The 22,029-nt window shown below is 37.4% G+C and overlaps 2 protein-coding genes across 3 annotated transcripts in view; one reads left to right on the top strand and one right to left on the bottom strand.

The window, feature by feature from the left end:
- Nucleotides 1–22,029, top strand: part of TMA16 (translation machinery associated 16 homolog) — a 120,119-nt gene that overhangs the window by 1,298 nt on the left and 96,792 nt on the right. The gene's annotated exons all lie outside the window — the stretch shown is intronic.
- On the bottom strand, nt 10,653–21,666 carry NAF1 (nuclear assembly factor 1 ribonucleoprotein). Of its 2 annotated transcripts, none has more exons than XM_025165117.2 (8): nt 20,957–21,666; nt 20,367–20,493; nt 19,246–19,339; nt 17,082–17,164; nt 15,914–16,074; nt 14,121–14,172; nt 12,563–12,665; nt 10,653–11,688 (listed from the first exon to the last, which is right to left on the bottom strand). In XM_025165117.2, exons 1-8 carry the CDS (start codon nt 21,604–21,606, stop codon nt 11,243–11,245), a joined length of 1,716 nt encoding a protein of 571 aa, XP_025020885.1. In that variant the 5' UTR covers nt 21,607–21,666; the 3' UTR covers nt 10,653–11,242. The 2 variants fall into 2 exon arrangements, with proteins under 2 accessions (XP_025020885.1, XP_007425806.1); XM_007425744.4 differs by having other exon boundaries at nt 19,246–19,342; nt 20,957–21,665.

The following is a 22,029-nucleotide window of genomic DNA, read 5'->3' as shown; positions in this document are numbered from 1 at the left end:
GCAAATAAAATCTTTGGTGAAAAGGGTTATTCTCCCACACACACACCCCGCAAACACACACATATGTACACAAACCACTTAGCACAGTATTGGTTTTGCACTATCATCTTAACTAAGAGAAGTATCAATAGAATTCCTTTTCTTTTTCATTTTGAGGAAAGGAAATGATCAGAGCCATATTTTTATTTTTATGCATTATATCGCGTTTGTATTGTTTTAAACCTGTCATGGAATTCAAGCTAGAAAACATTTAGAGCAGTTTCATACAGTATGATAAAAAACATGCATATTCTCACTGACGTGTGAAACTTCGCTTATGCTTTTCTTCAACTGTAAAGCAGAAATGGCCTATGATATAGGACATGCACCTTAATGACATTCATAGATTAATTATCAATCCAAATGTTCATACTTGCTTTCATAAGTAGGTGCTGTTATCACTGAACTAATTTTGGAAGAAAATTACATATTCACACAGATGTTTGATGCAACAATTACTTTAGGACCTCTAGGAGAAGGAAAAGGTGGCAGGACAGACCATTTATGGTAATTATTGTTACTTATATCATCCTCACCCTCAGTGTCCTCTTATATAGAGACAGATGTTCTAATTAAAGTCACTAGGGGCTAAAATAAGATTCTGAGGGATGGGGAATATATATGTCTACCCCATCAATATGAAAAATAGTAACAGATCAGCTCAACCCCACCATACAAACAAAATATTAGTATTAGGGTCATTGAAATAAAAAGAATCACCAGCCAAAAATGAGATTTCATCACATTTTTAAAAAAAACATAAAGCCATAGAGCAGTGACAGAAAATAAATGTCTTTCTTTCAGGAGAAATAAAGACTCTGAAAATTATAAATAGGCATCTTCATTGATTATATCTGCTTTTTCCAAAAGATTGAGAGCCTGTTATTTGCTAGATGCATTGAACAAACTTCCACAATCTCCTCAGCTCAGCAGTGTCAGTGAAAGTTTAACACACCTGGAAAACACCAAGTTAGACAGACTATTCTAATGTATAATTTTCAGATCCAGATAAATAAGGCATTTGCTGGCAGTGGCATGATAGGAGAAAAGATGGGAAAATCTCCTTGTTTATATAATACCCTGTCACTGAGTAACTGCTAGAACAAACTAGATACTCGCCACAACTCTGAAGTTCTACCTGATACGGCACAGGTAGATTACGGCACAGAGCTTCATTATTTTGGTACTCAGCATTCCTATTTATTCCTTGCTTATCTTCCACTTCCGATTCTACACTTACTTTTCCATTCTTATTTGAAAAGAAGACAAATCTTTACAGATAAAAGATAGTGTCGCTGACATACGAAGATGAAGCTGAATGATTTTTTAACAATGGCTCACAATAATGTTGTTCTTTGACAAGACAAATAACTTGCTATCATGATTTTAAAAACCTACTGGTGAGTATTTAACTGGTTGTGCATATTTTAAAGTGCTTTTTTTTTTAAAAAAATCACTTCTAGTTTCATGATTTTGCCTCGAAAGAAACAAACTAAGTGGATTTTTAAATTGTTAATCATTTTATAAGGAAATCACTGAGAGATAAATTACATCACAAATTAAACTACACCCTTTTATAATCACAACACTGATGGAATTAAGATATTATGATATAATATATTCTAGGAGGATGACATAGAAATCAAAGATGCACTATAAATATGCAATCAACCTGCTTAAGACAGAAGCAATAAATACCAAGAAAGATTTATTAGCTTATTATCTCTTGATTATTGTTGACAGTTTGACATGTTAATAATCTAAAAAGACTGCACTAATCAGAAGTGGCTTGGTTTAATATCCCAGGCATTTTTCTGGCCTGCCAAATAAAGTTGTTGCCATAATGAAAAATGTGCATTCCAAGGTGTGCATTTTGAGTAATATACAACTTATATAATTAAAGAAACTCTGAAGCTCTTGTTTTTGCATAGTAATTAGTTTTAATAATCTTGGAAACCAGAATAATCTGACCCATTTTTATTTACAGATGACTAATTCTGATGTGTTAGACCTACACAACAAAAACAGAACAAAAAGATTTTCCAGAAATAAGAGAACCAATCAACATGAGGATTTTGCATAAGGGTGGGCTATGTGGAATATGCTATTATGTAGTGATCCTGGAGTCAGCAGAGACTGGGTTTCAGATGTACTGACTTTGTACTCTTGAAGTTTAGAAATTAGGCCTGCCTGGAACACAGTTGCTTCTTCTCAGTTTCTTCTCAGTCACCTCTTTTGAGGTGACTTGCCAATACTTATGCATCAAAATAGTACAGAAAAGGAAAGGCAAAATGCTAAAATGCTAAAATGGGGAAGCCATCAAAGCCATTCAGTGAAAAATGTTTATGCTCAATAAATGCCAACTGACTGCTGAGAGGCAAAAACCTGGAAGTCATGTGGGAGGGGAATGTAGTACTCAAGAAGTTACAGTTGATTGGGATTCTCTGCTTAGTTATATTTTGCTGCAGGTCATACTTATCTTTGAACATAACACTACACTGCCTTAACTGTACTTGAATTAACTAAAATTAAGTTTCAAAATGCCTTCCTAGGAGAGTTTATCTGCTAATATTGTGGTGGTGCTAGAAACCTAGCTATTTGGGAGAACCCTAAATGCATTATTCAGCTGCTGCAGCTGTTATGACGGTTTACCAGCATTCAGTTTTATTTTGATGGCAGTTTTATTTTTAGAATAATTTAAAATTGTTTTAGAGGCTGCTAACTGTCCAGAGAGTTTATGATGAATGTTAATAAGATTATTGGCTCAAAATTAAAGGTGTGTAAACAGAACTCTGTTTATGCAAAACTGATTTCCTTTCCCTGGACAGTTGCTCTTAAAATCAGGAGATTTCTACAGAACAGGATGATCAAAGGGAGAGCAATCATATGTGAAGAAATATGCCCTTTTGTTGAATCCAAATTACTGCAAAATAATAATAATAATAATAATAATAATAATAATAATAATAATAATAATGCAGCAAACACAAGCCTATTAAGCTGTTTTTTAATGGAACAACTAATTCACAGGTGTATTCAAATGTAATGGCAGCAACTATCATTTCTTTTGGATAAGGACTTTTACTACCTTATCCAAAAGAGTGCGGAAAGTACAATGCTGTGTTTCAATATGTTGTAATGTTGAAGTAATGATTGGCTACTACAGATTCACTCCCATAAAGTACGTCTGCCTGTTTTTTGCTGATTCCACCTCTTACTACTGCTCGTGTATGGGAGTAGCTGAGGAGCACTGGAGGTGACAAATGTGCTCTGAACATTGTGGATCTATTGACTCCAACCCTTCAGTCATTTACAGGCAAGCTATTATTACACTCTAAACAGATGCTTGCATTTAGTGTAGACAAAGCTGCTCCATTTAACAGAGATCATACTTATACATAATTTCCTCTCTGGAAAGCATTGAGGAAGAATATAGGCGCACAAGAAAATAACACAGTGAAGAGATTACACATGGGAGATCAGCCAGGCTTGTGCTAATGAAACAAATTATCCTGAGGCAAAGAGCACTGCATCAAAAAGCAAGTTGTTCCATTTCAGATCAAAATGTTGAAGCAAGTCTGATCTGTCTCTTCAATAGCAGCATGGCTATTTTAATCTGATGCGGCACTTCAGTCAGGCGCTCTGCTTCGAAGGGGTGCTTTAATTGAAACCTTGGTCAAGTGAAGCGCCCCCTCAAAGCTCCATACAGCTTTACTATCTGGTTACTTATATATTTTTTTGTTCTTGCAAACAGAAACAAAAGAGAAAACAAGAGAATAACTTTTCTTTTTGTTCTGAAAAATTATTCTCTTTTTAAAAACACAGAATAATTGTTGGGTATATCGAGATTCCAGATTATCCACAAATTGTTTTTACAAACTACATGTGTAGAGATACCCAGAACTTGCCAGTGAACTTGCCACAGTGAACCATAGCAGCACTTCTTTTACTAGCTCAACAGTACAGCCCTTGATTATAATATGCCAAGTAAGCAGAGGCCATAGATTCCTGTGGCATTAGCAGGAAAAGGATTATTATATATCTGCTACAATGTCATTTATTACTAGCATGTTATAATCAGATACCCATTTCCCAATTTTTAGATGAAGATCAAGTCACATATTGCTGTATAGTATCTGTTAAAATATATTGGAAGCACTAGTAGAGCCCTGAAAGTAATAAATCAGTTTGGGCATAATATGTGTTTACTGAAGATAAGGAGCTAAACAAGTACAAATAACAGCAGTAGAAATCTTTGACAAGTAGCTGTTAATAGCTAAACAAGAGCTTTCTATATGCAATTATGTTAAGCTTATTACAAAAGAAAATTGTGGTTACAAAAGGACTTTCTTTTGTAGCGATCAAATAATAGTCACAGAATTTTCCTGGTTCTGGAAGTGTCGACAGGGACCATAGTTTTCAGATACTTTTGCAGCCAAAAGTATAGAATTGAAAATTTATTCATACTGCCTCCAATAGTTTCACAAGCATTAATCTTATACCAGCCATCATGATTTCCCTGAAGATTAGAGTAGTATCTCCTAGCTGCTCATCCTTTACTGAGTTGGTGATGGCTTAGCAGTCACCACTTATACTGTCATTTATATGTCCTAAGGACAATACAGAATGAGTTTGAGCAATTAGCTTTTTTTAAAAAAAAAAATCCATAGTGATAGATGTATGGCAATGCATTATCATTCAAGGAAAATCTGCATTACATATTGACACTAGGCTACTAATGTGAAATGGCAACCAGTCATATGTCAAAAGGCCAATGTCCATAGCAAAGTGTTTTAGCTTTGTAAAAGACCTTCAGCTCAGATCTTCAAAGGTGACCTGGCCATCGTAACAAATGAAAGGAATGGGAGTATCATATGATCAACAGGTCTCTATTGGCATACACCAACAAAGGCTTATTCTAATGAAGTCATCATAATTTATGATGGTCTGGCATGCTTGCTTTAACTTTTAGTAGATGTCCATAACCTTTTCCTTCTCAGAGAAGGCAATGATTGTTTACATCCAGCAGAAATTTGACTTGGAACGTAAGAGGAAAATATAAAAGATAAGGAACATCATGGTGAATGTAATGAAATAAAAATATGTTTATGTATCTGTGAAATTAATAGAAAAGAGAAGGATGTAATAGATTTGAATAAAGTGGTCTGATACTTCTTGAGTTGAAGAATACACAAACAGGAAAGTTACAGTGTAGGTTTAATTATGAATGAAAGCTGAAAGTATGAATTGGTGTCATCTAAGTACACCCACTTAGATGACACCAATTCATACTTTGACAGCAGGAATCCTATGTTGATGATTGTTGCATGATGATGATAGCGATTTTGGAAGAGCCAGAGATGAATTTTAGGAAAAATACGAAGCATTCTGAATGAATGCTATCAAGGGGGGAAATTATTTCATAATTGACATGAATGGTGGGGTGGGTTTGAGACAAGAAAGTATAGAAAAAGTGAATGGGTCGTTCAGAAACCAAAAATGAATTATTGTGGTGAATGGCGAATCTCTGCTTAGAAAAGGTGTATGTTTAAAAATAAGTCTTTTCATATATAACCTTAGCAGTCATCAGGAATACACTATCTGTCTTAGACAGTTGGAAGAATGCTGCTATTGTTCTATTATACAAAAGGAAGCATAGATAGAATTAATTTTTAAAAAAGATAGGAAATTAGTTGAAGTAAGACTGGGAAAGTGGCAAAATTCTAACTGAAAAGGTGTAAGAGATAGCAATGAACAAAACAAATATAGCATAATTCTGTTGTTGAAAATTTTGCTCTTCAGTTGGTCACTGAGAATGAATGAATATGAGGTTTGTTTCTTGATCTAGAGAAGCTCTGTTATGAAGAGAACAGACATTAATTACAGACCATTTTATGTGAATGTGGATTGGGAAGTTAATTGCTGGAAGTAGTGGTATATGACAGAAATAAAGCATTTGTGAGAAATGAATGCTTAGCAAATGGCTCATCATTGAGCAGACAGTAAAAGGATATATGATGCACCCTTCTCTATTTATGGACAAATATATAAGGAATGCCTGTAGTGACAGAAGGTACTATGTTGACTGGCAACTTGGTTTGCAACAAAACCTGGGACTGTATAATGTGACAAGGTTTGTACAAGTGTGTCCAGAGAACAACCATGATAGGAGTCATGGAATGAAAAATGTATGAAGAGTTGAAGAGATTGAGTCTGCTAAGCTTAGAAAAGACTGCTGGAAGATGCAAGAGCTGCCTTCAAGTACAGTGGTACCTCGGATCATGAACGCTTCTGTTCACGACCAATTCAGGTCACGAACAGCACCGTTCGCAAAATTTTGCTTCCATTTGTGAATGCCGGATCAGGTGACGAACAGGATCCGCGGCCATTTTCCCTCCTGTGACACGTGGTCGTGGCTTCCTGTAGGGAGGGGGACTCTCTATCCAAGCAATAACCGCCTCCCCACCCGCCTTCCTGTCCTCCATGCCAGAAGTCGCATCGAGCAAGGTTAGCGTTCTCTCTCTTCATACTGTACTTTGTATCATATTTTTGTGGTTTTTTTAAAAAAATACATATGGTTCAGAACGGATTAACCGTAATTACATTGAACCTTATGGGAAAATTTGATTCGGGTCACGACCAACTGGGGTTGCGACCAGAGTCGCGGAACGAATTAAGTTCGTGAACCGAGGTACCACTGTATATAACAAAATTATTCAGTTGCTCAAGACAAAACAAGAAACAATGGGTTTTAAGCACAAGGTTGATTTTGGTTGGCGATCAGGAAAAACTTCTTAATGTTAGCTGTTCAGTAGTGGATCAGACTACCCAGAAGATAGTGAATTCTTCACTGGAGATGTTTAAACAAAGGCTTGGACAGCCATTTGTCATGAATATAGTAGTGTATTCCTGCAGTAGGCAAGAGGCCAGATTAGATTATTTCAGTGATTCTCAACCTTTTTGAAGCTGCTGTCCCCCCAAGGAGTGGAAAATTTTTCAACGCCACCCTTTGTGAAAATCCTGTAATTTAGGGTATGGGGAGGGGGGGGAAGTTACTGAATTATAAAAGGCAAAAATTTTAAGTAATTTTTTTCAGTAGACTTACACACCAAATTTGTTCGATTTAACTCGATACTTTTGCCCTGGAAGGTAATTGCATTCCTTTTATTAAAATTAAAATGACTAATGAAAAAAAAATGAAGCGAACGAAAAGTAACTCAAGAAACACGGGTCAAATCAAACATTCATATTGAAAGGACGCTCAACGCACGCACTGCGATTAATTGCGCGGGAAGACAGCTGATGCACGCACTGCGATTAATCGTGCAGGAAAACAGCTGACGCATGCGCTGTGCTGGTTGGGATCGGAGAAGAATCGTAGTGTCAAGTTCTTCAGGGTCAGCCTATCTAGAATACAAATTCGTCTCACCATTCTTAGAAGTGCGTGAGGGCAGCCGTCGCGTAAGTTTGTTTTATTGCTGGTACAAATGGTGTAAACCAGATAATCGATTTAATAAATTTTTTGGGGAGTTTTAAAATTAAGTTAGAATGCCAAAACATGCTCATCGCCCCTCTACCGCCCAAAACATGCCCACCGCCCCCCTACTGCCCAAAACAAGTTCACCGCCCCTCAGCATCCTCCCACCGCCCCCTGGGGGCGGTACCACCCCCGTTGAGAACCAATGGATTATGTCCATAGTCCCTTCCAACACTTACATTCTACGATTCTAAGAAATATGAATCTGGAAACTGAAGTATCAAAACTCAAAGTTGTGTTTGATATGGAAAATTGAGAAATTGGTTCCAGGTTATACATGAATGGTAAAAAAACTACAGCAATAGCTGAATTGGTACAGCTTGGTTGAACATTGTTGAACATTGATAAAAGATGAGAAAATGAATGGAAATATGCAAATGATGGTGGAAATGTAGTGGGTAGTGTGGTGATTGTTGCAAGAAATGCATATTTGGCAAAAGAAAAATGGCTACATGTAATAGTGAGCTTCTGCCTATTTACAGTGGTACCTCTACTTACGAACTTAATCCGTTCCGTGACTCTGATCGCAAGTCGAGTTGGTCGCAAGTCGAGGTAAATTTTTCCATAAGGTTCAATGTAAATACGGTTAATCTGTTCTGCCCTCCGAATTTGGCCGCACCCCGAAGCAAATTTTCCCATAAGGTTCAATGTAATTACCGTTAATCTGTTCTGGCATCTGCAGACCACGCATCAGGGGCGGCAAAGCGCCCACGCGCCGCGTGGCAAAACGCCCACATGCTGCAGGGCAGAAAAGTGCCTGCGTGCCACGCGTCAGGGGCGGAAAAGCACCCGCACGCCACGCGACAGCAAAACACCCGCATGGCGGGGCAGAAAAGCGCCCGTGCACTGCGCATCAAGGGCAGAAAAGCGCCCGTGGACTGCGCGTCAGGGGCGGAAAAATGGCCACAGACCACGTGTCAGGACGGAAAATGGCCGCAGATGTGTCAGGGTGGAAAAATGGCCGTACCTCGAGGCGGAGTTCGCACATCGAGGTAAATTTTTGGGGCCGGAGCTGGTCATATCTTGAAAATTTCGTAAGTAGGGGCGTTCGTAAGTAGAGGTACCACTGTATTATGGAAGTGAGAAGTGGATATATCAAGATAAACAGTTGAATACAGTGGGAATGGGGTATTTCTGAAGCATGGTAAAACAAGGAGAAAGCTAAGAATTAATGGGTGCTGAAGAAATGTAAATTGAACACAATGACCAGTATAAAGTATGTTGAGATGTTTTTGATCATATATAAAAAATAAATGAGGGTAAATTAAAAAATATACAAAGTTAATGGGTTAATGGGTTGAGAAAAAGGGGAAGATAAGGAAGTCATGGTTGTAATCCTAGAAGTTCTACTCAGAAATAAGCCACATTAGGTGTATACTGCAGTCCCAGGTAAATCTACCTTAGTTTAGCCTTATAGACAAAATCAAGTGTATTATATAAGCGTGTTAACCTTGAAAGGAAACGTGATGGTTATGCACATAGATATGTAGTTAAAACAATGTTTTGCTCCCATGGCTTTTAGATTATTCTCTAGTTACAGTGGGGCAAAAAAGTATTTAGTCAGCCACCAATTGTGCAAGTTCTCCCACTTAAAAAGATGAGAGAGGCCTGTAATTTTCATCATAGGTATACCTCGACTATGAGAGACAAAATGGGGGGAAAAATCCAGAAAATCACATTGTCTGATTTTTAAAGAATTTATTTCCAAATCATGGTGGAAAATAAGTATTTGGTCAATATCAAAAGTTCATCTCAATACTTTGTTATATATCCTTTGTTGGCAATGACAGAGGTCAAATGTTTTCTGTAAGTCTTCACAAGGTTTTCACACACTGTTGCTGGTATTTTGGCCCATTCCTCCATGCAGATCTCCTCTAGAGCAGTGATGTTTTGGGGCTGTCGCTGGGCAACAAGGACTTTCAACTCCCTCCAAAGGTTTTCCATGGGGTTGAGATCTGGAGACTGGCTAGGCCACTCCAGGACCTTGAAATGCTCCTTACGAAGCCACTCCTTCATTGCCCGGGCGGTGTGTTTGGGATCATTGTCATGCTGAAAGACCCAGCCACGTTTCATCTTCAGTGTCCTTGCTGATGGAAGGAGGTGTTCACTCAAAATCTCACAATACGTGGCCCCATTCATTCTTTCCTTTACGCGGATCAGTCGTCCTGGTCCCTTTGCAGAAAAACAGCCCCAAAGCATGATGTTTCCACCCCCATGCTTCACAGTAGGTATGGTGTTCTTTGGATCCAACTCAGCATTCTCTCTCCTCCAAACATGACGAGTTTAGACCAAAATGTTCTACTTTGGTTTCATCTGACCATATGACATTCTCCCAATCCTCTTCTGGATCATCCAAATGCTCTCTAGCAAACTTCAGACGGGCCCGGACATGTACTGGCTTAAGCAGGGGGACATGTCTGGCACTGCAGGATTTGAGTCCCTGGCAGCGTAGTGCGTTACTGATGGTAGCCTTTGTTACTTTGGTCCCAGCTCTCTGCAGGTCATTAACTAGGTCCCCCCGTGTGGTTCTGGGATTTTTGCTCACCGTTCTTGTGATCATTTTGACCCCACGGGGTGAGATCTTGCATGGAGCCCCAGATCAAGGGAGATTATCAGTGGTCTTGTATGTATTCCATTTTCTAATTATTGCTCCCACAGTTGATTTCTTCACACCAAGCTGCTTGCCTATTGCAGATTCAGTCTTCCCAGCCTGGTGCAGGTCTACAATTTTGTTTCTGGTGTCCTTCAACAGCTCTTTGGTCTTGGCCATAGTGGAGTTTGGAGTGTGACTGTTTGAGGTTGTGGACAGGTGTCTTTTATACTGATAACAAGGTCAAACAGGTGCCATTACTACAGGTAACAAGTGGAGGACAGAGGAGCCTCTTAAAGAAGTAGTTACAGGTCTGTGAAAGCCAGACATCTTGCTTGTTTGTAGGTGACCATATACTTATTTTCCACCATGATTTGGAAATAAATTCTTTAAAAATCAGACAATGTGATTTTCTGGATTTTTTCCCCCATTTTGTCTCTCATAGTTGAGGTATACCTATGATGAAAATTACAGGCCTCTCTCATCTTTTTAAGTGGGAGAACTTGCACAATTGGTGGCTGACTAAATACTTTTTTGCCCCACTGTATTTAGTTTAATGTTCTCTAAGCACAGTTAAACATGTGCCCACCAAATGTTATAGAAATTGATACTGCTTAAGTTTGGGTTATGGAGATTTTACTTTATTGTTTGGTTTGTTTCTGAATTGAATTGTTTTCTATTGTAATATACAGCAGTTATAAAAAGGCAACAAATAGTTCAGAATTTCAACATACTACATTGAGAAATAATTTTGTTTTACAGGAATTTGTAAAACTCATATTAATTTATATACGATTAGAGACATGTAGAAATCTGTAAAAAAATACAATTTTGAGCAATGTTGACTGCAAAAAGAAATATGTAATATTTAAATCTGTCAGATTTGTATAACAAACTTAAGCAGATATTAAACATCCTCTCCCCATACTTTTATTTCATACAAAATACTCATTTTAATTTTTGTACATAATCAAAAATAATGTGCCTCCCTCAAAACAAATAAGAAAATATTAGCACATTTACTATTCAGGTAGAACGTTTGATATTTTATAGGTTGTCTGAAAATATATTCTGTCTTAAGGAGAACTGCCAGTGTTAGGAGCTGTGGATGGAGGTGGCAGAGGAGGTGGGGGTGGTGGAGGTAAAGACAACATAGACAACAAAGGCTCATAGGTGTTCTGAGTACACCCAGGAGGCCATCCCCAAGGTATTGATGGGGGTGGAGGTGGAAAATTTGTATTACTACCAACAGTTTCAAAAGATGGGGGAGGGAAGGAATACTGATGTCTTCTCATACTCTCCAGTCTCTGTTGCTGACAAAAAGTAGTTGGTTTTTGCAGCTCTGCATAGTCAGAGGAATAATACTGTGGAGTTACGTTGTGCTGTCTGTAGAAACGTGGAAAAGGAGATACATGAGGAGATCTGCCCCACGAAAACCTGGGTGTAGGCTGTCCCCTACAATATCCGCCTGCATATTCTGAAGGATATTGTCGTCTGGACTGATAATTTCCTCCATTATCATCTATAGAAACAAACAAAACCCAGAAATTACCATCATTTAATATTTTATGAACATTGTAAATACAGGGTATACATAATGCTACATTTTCCCAAGTCTACACTAACAATTAATGAGCTAAACTGGAGTTCCATAACTCTTGGCATACTATATTAGTAATCATAGTTAATGAACTGAATTGTATACTAATAATTTATTGTTTTCTGTATTTTTATTTAAAAGAGCTTGCATCTCTAAAATAATGTAGTACAATTAGGTTGCCTAATGGAAAATACTGAGGTAGCACTTGATTCTTTGCATTATGGACTGAACAGCAAAAGATGAACTGTTGTGTTTAAAGGAAAATTTAAGATCTGTTGGAGATTCAGATAAACTAAGGATGAACCTTGGAAGAGGCAACTGTGAGTAGTCCAAGATTAATATCATTTCACCAACCAAAATATTCTCTCATAAACACAAAACCTGCAGACCAACAATAACAAATGCATTTGTACACTCAACATGATTGATCATCCATGCCCCACTTTCCAAATATTCAGCATTAAATAAGTAAAATTATTGATCTGCTATTTTGACATACAAAGATAGCATTATTTTGCTTGCTGAATGCCAAGAATTGTTAACCAACATCCTTTTGCCTCCCACTGTTTCTATTTACTCCATGCATGAAAAGCTGAAGAGATCTGTTATCCCATCTTTTATAAAGGCTAATTCTTATTTATATACAAATATTAAATTTGAAAGATTCTTATATACAAAGTCAAAAGTGTACAATGGATTATATCAACATTAAATAAATAATACATATAACTAAAATAGTCTTGTTTTTTTTTTTTTATATATTCAGTATTACTTTTCCAGGACAGTAGCTACTTACTGCTATTATTTTGTTGTGATCTGAGCTCCTTTCTTCTTACATTTTGAGATTTCTTCTGTAATTTTGCTGCTCTTTCTTTTTCATCATCACTGAAGTCTAGAGCCTGGACAAAAATAAAGTAAAAAACTGGAGGGTAAAAAAAAGTGAATGCTTTCATTATATAGCAATTCCACAATATCTAGTCATTCAAGCATGTCTCTAAGAAGACTGCAATGTTTTGGATTCAATTCCAAAAAGGTGCTTCAGAACAAATAGGGGCACAAAGGTAGCACTTCTTTGGAATTCCAGTTGTGTCTTTTCCCATAGCATGGATGCTTTTACGAGTTGCAAAGGCATTATGTTTGCATTTCTATTCCCTCCAATGCACCTTTTCCAAATTATTTCCAAAGTATTTCAGAGCTACAATTTTCAATGCCTGAAAGAATTCAGAGGATTAAATGACAGAAAACCACTGGACCAACCCTAGAATACTGGACTTGTGTGATTTGGAGGAAAAGAACATGGATAATGCTAGAACATTCTGTTCCTGGACCTGCAGATTTGCATCTCCCTATTGGATGGCATTCATCATTATATTGATGAACCTTTCAATCCTTTTCCCCTATAATTCCTCCAAAAATCTACAGAGGGTAGATCTGGTGCTTCTTGAAGATATGAGCTTTGGCATAAAAGAGGAAAAAAAGAATCCTCAAGAATTGGGCAAAATAAATTGTGGCTTGCATCTAAACTTTCTAACGAAAAATAACATGCAAGAAAAAGGATTTGTATTCTGGGGCTTATTGCATTCTCAGAATAGAACCTTCCCAGCTCCTTCTTCCCTCAGCATTATTTTGAAAAATTTGCCCCTAGAAAAAGGAAATTTTGATAATGGTGAGAGATGGATGGGGAACTGAGAACAGAGTTAATGGAAATCCACCAACAATTATATGATTGATACTGAAAACAAACTTTTAAATATATTTATTTTCAAAATCAGCATGCAAAACACTGAAACATAAAGCTTTTCTTGAAGAGGTAACAAACACAGGACTACATGAATCTTGTCTGTGTTGTTGTTCAGTCGTTAAGTCATGTATGACTCTTCGTGGCCCCATGAACCATATTGCGCCAGGCCTTCCTGTCCTTCACTGCCTCCCTGAGTTTGCTCAGTTTCATGCTCATTGCTTCAGTGATGCTATCTAACCATCTCATCCTCTCCCGTCCCCTTCTCCTTTTGCCTTCAATCTTTCCCAGCATCAGGGTCTTTTCCAAAGAGTCCTCTCTTCGCATTAGGTGACCAAAGTATCTGAGCTTGAGCTTCATTATCAATCCTTCCAATAAGCAATCAGGAAGGATTGTCTGTACCATCTCTAAAATGAAAGATGCTAAACTGAACTTATCACTTCAGGAATAAAATATAAGATTCTCCAGAAGGAGAAATTCATTTTCCAAAGTTAATGTTACTTGTTAAGTGATGTTCTCTGCATATATTATTCCTTTTAAAAAAGGAGGTACATTTTGAATTGGAACCACTAACAGACATTCAGGTGCAAAATCAGTATGCAAAGGATGTCCTTGCCTCAGCGGGTGGCTCTTCATCATTCTTCCAAGATGCATCTGATCCCTTCTCTCTAGAACATAAAAGTTTTTTTTTTAAAAAAAAGATCCCCATGTGTGCACATGCATAGTAATATTAGCCATATGTGAAAGTATTTTCTTCTTTAAAATAAAACTAAGCCATGCTGCTTCACAGGAAAAATGGCAAAACCTTTTTAAAAAGTTACCAGATGTGTGGAAGTTTTAAAACTCCCTCTAGAACAGCCTTCCTTAACTGGAAGACCAGTGCTTTTCTAACTATGGTGGTAACAGCAATCACAATTCCAAGTCAGTATGACTAAAGATTATGGAAATTATATTCAGAAACATATGGTGGATACTAAGTTGAGGAAGACTGCTTTAGCAAGCCTTTGCAGAAAATCTAGCCCATAACCAAATTCTAAATGCAGAATCAGGTTATCAAAGAACCTTCAGTTGTTTAGAAGCTAAACTGTTCTAACAATTTGAAATTGTATACATTAAATATATTGAATGTATTACACAAATATTAAGTAAATTTACCAACAGCACTACTATGCATGAAGAAATAAGCCCTAAAGCCTTTGTGCTCTCAGAAGCAAACCACGGGTACAACTGGAGATGTGCTATACCTTCCCACAGGAAGCACTTTAGGAATCTTCTAGAGCCTTGCCTCTAGAGCAAGTGGGAGGGAGATAGTGTGGAATGCTTTAGCTCAATCAAAAATGGGTTCAACCAAAGTTTCCTAAAAGTACTATGTATCAAAAGCAATAGCATGCAGCTGCATAACATTTACAATCATACACAAGGCTGCAAAAATAGTCTCTGATCCATTTATAAACCTTGAGAAATTATGATTTATTCTTCAAAAAGGAAGCCATAATTTTAGAATTTCTTAAACGTATATTACACTCTAACAAGTGTATATTGTATACATTATACATTATACATCAACAAGCCCTAATACCAATTATCTAAACAGAAATTATTTTAATTGAGACTATCAAGGCTAATTTGAACCTAAGTACAGCATCTATATACATTATTTAAACTGGGCTCAGTCTTATCCATCTCTTTCAGCACAACATAGGTAGTCCTTTGTGCATTAATGGAAGATATGTATTGAAAGAAAACAGAATAGGTTCTACATATTTCTTGCAATGACCCCTTGTCCTTTCTCCATATATTACTCTTTGAAGCATGAAACAATCAATGGGAAGAACAGGCTATACTGAGAATCCTCTGCTCATGGATGGTCCAGCTACATCTGAATATGAGCAGGCTCAGAATTTTAGCTTGCTGCTATAAACAAAACTGTTTTCTTACAATATGAGTAATGCTTCAAAACAATCAAAGAAAAATTGACAAAGGGCTATTTCTGCTTTATCTCAAAATGGGTTAGAAACCCTTCTGGAAGACGATACAAGACATTTCTCTGAAATAAATTTAATGTATGTTTTGTTTGTTTCATAATAAAATCCTGTATCTAAAATGCTGAACTATGCTCACTGTTTACTTTTGGATATTCTAAAAGATGATAATAAAAACCTCCAGAAAAACAAGCACTGCATCTTTCTATAACTCTATCACTAGGAAACCTTAAGTGAAACAAAGCAAGAATGTCACAAATTAGTTTTTCAGAAGGAAAATGTACCCTATTTACATATGAGGAAATATGAACCTTAACACTCAATTGCCCAGATATATTTAAACATTTAAACATTTTAGACACCGCTAACATGAGTTCAGTAATGTTTACATTTTCAAATTAAATATGTATCTAAAGTTCAAACTTACTGTTTCAGTTTTTCTGGAAATATATATTGAGTGAAGCTTTCAACAGATGGAGCAAAATATACTTCATCTTTTATTTTAATACCTTTAGACTGAATGTGCTCAGGACTATTAAACTGTAGTACATAAAAAGGATGTGACACGGGGCCAAAGATCTCAAAGATCTGCAAGACAAAGAATGTTACTGCTTCAGAAAAACAAGTTCTATAATTACAGGACTACATTTAAGGAGGAAAATTATTGGGGGTGGTGGGAAGTACAATACAATACAATAAAAATGTTTTTCCAACTTCTGAAATACAGCTTCAAATTTAACTGCTTATAACTGTACCAAAGCAGTTTTTGGTATTATTTTTAAGCCAGAACTTCCAGGTAAGAAAATTTTAGAATGCCACAGAAAATACAAATTTTGGAATCACATAACAATGCCTAATTCAAGTTAAAATGTTAAACTGATTAAAATATCATGCTTTAAAAGAATAGTACACTGATTTCTTTTTAAAAAATAATCTTGAATTTTAATATATCATCCTGAATTTGAACTTAACAATTTTGTGGACTTAAAGAGGTACTGGTAACTATTATGAATAAAAAAAGTTAAGGCAATTCCAACCTAGGATAGCCAATTGATTTCTAATCTTGTTTCCTGCTAACTGACATTATAATAGGCATTTATCTTATGACATCTTTTTTATTTAACAATTAGATTAATTTTAAATGCATGCTCACAGTTTTTGTTTTAGGATTAAGCAACTCAACCATTTAGCTCTCTTTTGTTAACATTTTACACCCATTGTTCTATTTATTTGTATTTCATGTTCTTTCAAGGAGGTTGAGAAAGGCAAATCATATTCAGACATAAAATATACAAATAAATACACTATTGAAGAGTTAAATAAGCTCTATCAACAATATCATAAAAATAAACTTCTGACCTACATTTTCGTAACATCATGCGTTTTGCAAACTAGTTAACATATTTTCCTAAAGGACACTTACTACTGTAATATATCTCACAATGTCTTTATGCTGGTAATACTTGAATCTCTTAAGTTATGTTTGCTAAAAAATAACATTCTTAAAAGCCATTAGCAATCAATAAGAAAATCATACGAGAACAGTAAGGACAGAGGACTAAAATATATATCCAAATAATTATACATTTATTTACCTTTCCTACTGAATGACGATCTTCCTTAAAAAGTACTGTGTCTTCATTCACTGGAGGAAGTCCCTTCTGTGACTCAATTATTACTAAAAAAAAAAAAAAAATTAAAGCTGAGCATTTTTTCCAAATTCTTCCAAAAAGAGGGTAAAGTGTACTAGCTTAATTCATATTATCAACTTAGCCTCATAGGCATATTGAAAATAAAGGTTCTAAACTGTTGTATTATATGTATATACTTGCAAAGAGAAATAACTTATAATTAGTGACCCCCAGTCTCAAAAAAGGAAGAACAAGATTTGCTTAAACCCCAACTTTTCTATTTCAAATTGCAAAAGGAACTGCTTTAAAATATTTTTAGCTCTTTGTATTACTTTACCATTACTAGAGATATACAATAAAATTGTAGATATACAATAAAATTCATTGGTTTTAATTAAGAAATTCTGCTTTTTTGGCCCTGAAATTTAAGACTCCAATACTTTTTTTTTTAAAAGACTTATACATTTTATTATTGTTCAGCAACTCGCAATAAACTAATATTAGAGAAACCTTGCCTAAGTCACACATTTGCTGGAGGGGTGGGGTGGGGGTGGACAGGGCAATGTCTGAATGGACATTTATATGAGTTTCAATAGAAGAGAATATATGTAGTTCAGTGTTGAACTGTGGAGTCCTTGGTGCTCTCTGAGCTTGGTTGTTTGCTTGCAGATGTTTCATTACCCAACTAGGTACCATCATCATTGTGAGTGGGTGCAGGGTTTGCTCCCTCCTTATCTACAGTAGCTTGCCCTGGCAGTTTTGGAGGGGGCGGGGGGGGGTATATGGTTTTCTCCTTGGTAGTTTCTTGAATAGGGCATTGTTTTCTGCTTGTTTGCCTGGTGTTAATCCCGGCTTATGTGCTTAAATGCTGCTTTTCTTTCAAAATTCTATTCACTGAATAGAGCACTGAAGATGTTACCTAGTCGGGTAATAAAATGCCTGCAAGAAAACAACTAACTCAGAGAACATCAGGGACTTTAAAATTCTGTTCCCACATCACCCCTTCTTCTTTGGTCTATGCTGCACTATATGTAATTTGAAGCAACACAGTCAATAGCCGCAGAAATAACAGCCTAATCGCAGCCATAAAACTGTCAGGACACTCAAAACAGAACCAATTTTTGATACATATGTTTAAAACTTGAAACAATCTGCACTTCTCTAGCATGTCATCCCTTTTTCTGTAGTCATGTAGTTTCTGCTTTTGGGACCCTCTTGTTTCTTTTATTAACCTTCCTCTTGCTCATGGATTTGTAGGTAAGATCAATGGCAGTATTTGGCTGTATATATTACATTTTGCCAAGCATTCTGCTTATAGAGGGAAATGTATGGTTAGATGTATAATAAAGACAAGGCTTATCTCACTGTCTTGTATATACCTCTAAGTCAGTTCACAGGTATTGGCAAACATGAATACATACAAGGCTATTGACTAGATTACTTGTTTTCAAATTTATTATGTATAGTACAGCACTGACCAGAGAAGAAGGGGTGATGTGGGAATAGAATTTTGAAAGAAAAGCAGCAGTTAAGCACATAGGAGACAGAAAAATATTTTACATCTTCCAGCCTGCCTGTTAAGTTAGTGCTGTTCATTAATAACTATTTGCAATGAAAAAGGTCAAATTCATATAGTAAATGGCCCGTGTGCTTTATTTTGCAAACAAGTAATGCAAAGACATGCATGCAGAGCACCTGCAAATGTTGTTAATGCTGTTGAGATTGCATAAATGCAAAAACTACTAGTACTAATTTTGCTTGGACTGATTTATCAAACTTTGATGTGCACGAGCATTCTCTACATGCTCCTGTGCCCTGCTGAGGTTGAGCTTTCAGACTGCATTTAAAACAGATGAGATCCTATGTCAGTTTGGTGGAACTATTGTTGAATTTTGCACATGATCTTTTGACCTGACAGGGGGTCTGCAGGTTTTTTGGGGAGGGGGAGTTAATATCAAGTCAAATCATGATACTGAAAATCAAATTTTTGTGGTGATGCAAAATAATCACAGAGGGCCACAAATTGCCCGGTTTTGCATTAAGCAATCAAATACTCCATAAATAATTACATGACGAGAAAACATTATTTTCAGGGAACACAAAATGCACACCCTGCACATCTTCTTACCTAGATGTTCAATGAAGCTGGAAACCTTTCCAAAAGGCATCAGTTCAACAGATTCAGGTAGAATTATCATTATGTCTTCAACAGGAAGTGGCTCCTGCTGAACAAATAATTTTCAAAATTAATTTGCATGCTGAGACCTGTACCTATTTCTTCCAATCTAAATAAAGTAATTAACATTCATTGTAGGCCATAATTATTTCCTTACTGATATTAATGATGCATGCTGGCAAGCTCTATGCTAAAGATAACCACAAATACACAAAAAGAGCACTTGAACAGTGTTCTCTTCAGTTCTCCAGAACTAGAAACTCTTGTATTCTTGCACCACTTCAATCCTCTGCAAATTAGTCAAAGCTATAATGAGTAGCTGAAGTGAACTAAGCAATCTAGTACTTTTTTTCTGTTTGGGATACATTTGTTTAATATGGGTGCATCACATGGTTTAACACTTGTAAAGTGATAAAAATAACAAGGGAAAGGGAAAAAGCAAATAGAAGGATTGAAAGGAAATGTGTCTCTTTAGCTCATCTTTCTTCCATGCCAAGTGTACATGACCGAAAGAGAAACTAGTCACCATGTGTGAGTTGGGTGGCTATATAAGCTTGTTAAATAAATAAATAAATAAATAACTGTTAAGCTTTTTTCTGTGAAATTTATTTTCACCTCAAACTAAGAAATACATGTAATATAGCCATAACTTATGAAACTAAATAAAATTATTGATCTACAAGTAATTCTACTTTATCAAAACAGCAGTGTGCTCAAGGGAGAAATAGATATTTAGAGGGGGAATGAGTAATCCCAACCTAATGTTTTTCCTCTTGTTCCAAAGTGCTAGTAATCTTTCATTCACCAATTCAGCCTGGCAAATACCTGTCCCTAAGACTATTTGGAACTGTTTTCCCTGCTGTAATCTAAGCTCTGAATAAGAATAACTGATCGGAAAAGACTCTGCTATAAACTTTTATACAAATGAATTATCAAACAAGAGATAAAGTACCTTGGTTTACACAATACCCTCCTGTGTTGCCTCCTCATATTATTTTAGTAAATGTAGCTTGAACATACATTTTCCTAGGTAACATCCAACTGTGTTCTATAACAACAATAAAGATACTTACTTTAGACAACTCACTTTTTTTTCTAGTAGCATAAGAATTATTTTCATTTTTATCTTGTTTATCATCATCCTCAGACAGCATTGGAGAGCAGGAGGAAAGAGAAGATGAACTGTCTGCATCAGTATCACTGCAAAGTGAGATATTATTTTTCAGTATATGTCCTGCCACATTCATTTTAAAAAGCATCGGCAATGATCACAAGGTCAGACTTTGACTGAAATCTCCTCTTTAGTAATAAGTTACAACAGGTGTGGAGGAATTGTGTCAGGAGTGCTGAATGTTGTGTGATAGCTATTAAGGGGGAAAAAAAGCCCTCCATTTTGTATGACCAATTATTGCAGAACTAGAAAAGGACAGAGTTTATATGTCTTTGTTAACTGTAATTTTTAAAGCTGTGTTACATCTTTGGTCTCAAAGCTTTAAAAAGGGCAAGTCTGAATATTAATGCATTATTTCCCTTATTACTTACCTAGGCTGGCTGACATAACTATAGATATGTACACCACCTAACTTCCTCTGCCTAAGCAAGACTTAGGATGGGAAGAAATAAACTCTGAAGAATATGCAAAACGGGTACGCCCCCGACCCACCTTTCCGGCTCAGAGCTCGAGTTCAAGCCACCGCAACTTTCCACTGCCAACGAGCCCCTCTCACTCCCTGGTGCCGCCGGATTCCCCTTCGAGAGCCCATCTTGCTCTTCGGGACGGACCGGCGCCGTTTGGCGATTCAGTCCTCCGTTCTTAAGTTCGCTGTTACTACCGAGAAGAGCGGAGGGCGACGGCTGATGGCCCGCCTTCACTTCCTCGGGCGGCCGGTGCTCTTTTTCTCTTTCCGATAAAGCCTCCGCAGCCTGGAGGTGTTCGTCGGGCGAGCAAGTCTGCTCCCCTCCCGTTTCGGGAGACGTCTGGCCGTTGCCATCCCCAGGAGAAGCCGGCTTCTCTTCAGCGGCAGGGCCAGGCTGAGGAGCATCTCCTTCCACACCGCCTCCCTTCAGGGCGACCCAAGGAGGCCCTGGCTGCTCCTGTGGAAGCTCCGAGCGGTTCGCGGGGGCTTCTCCACAAAGGCGCTCTGGGGAAAGCGGGACTCGATCGTCGTCCTTCAAAGCGGCTCCCTGCGGGCACGCTGGGGCTGCACTGGGGCTTCCCTCGCAGGCGACCCTCAGCGTCTGCAACTGCTCCGCCACTATCGATCCCGAAAGGCCGGAGTCGCCGTCTACCAACGAGGCCGAAGGAACATCCATCTCTCACCCACGTGCGGCTACACGAACTGATGACAACAAGAGCCGGCGCGCTATTTACGCCACTTCCGGGGCGTTTTTTTAAGGGACCAATATGCGCATGCGGGATGAGCGACCCAGGGGGTGTGATCGGATACAATCCCCATAATTCCTAGCGCAGAGCAGCAGACGTGACTTAAAGAATGGTAGTTCCATAATTTCTGGGGGAGTTCCGAGTCGCGCTCATCTTTATTTAGACCAGCTGCCAGTTTCAGATTCCTCCAGTAATACTGTCAATCTCGATGGTGTCACTACTCCCCCCCCACACACATTCATTAACTCTCTTGTTTTACACACGCATCTGGACAGTGGTGGTCTCAAACGGAATCCTTGACCCACAAACAAGCAATTACGAATTGCCCCTTTAGCCCCAGTTTAATAACCACT

This window comes from Python bivittatus, unplaced genomic scaffold (genome assembly GCF_059951505.1).
Source record: "Python bivittatus isolate LINGU-HERP-01145 unplaced genomic scaffold, Pbiv_v1 ctg000070_np1212, whole genome shotgun sequence".
Lineage (NCBI taxonomy): Eukaryota > Metazoa > Chordata > Lepidosauria > Squamata > Pythonidae > Python > Python bivittatus.
This window is presented reverse-complemented; position numbering and strand designations above follow the sequence as displayed.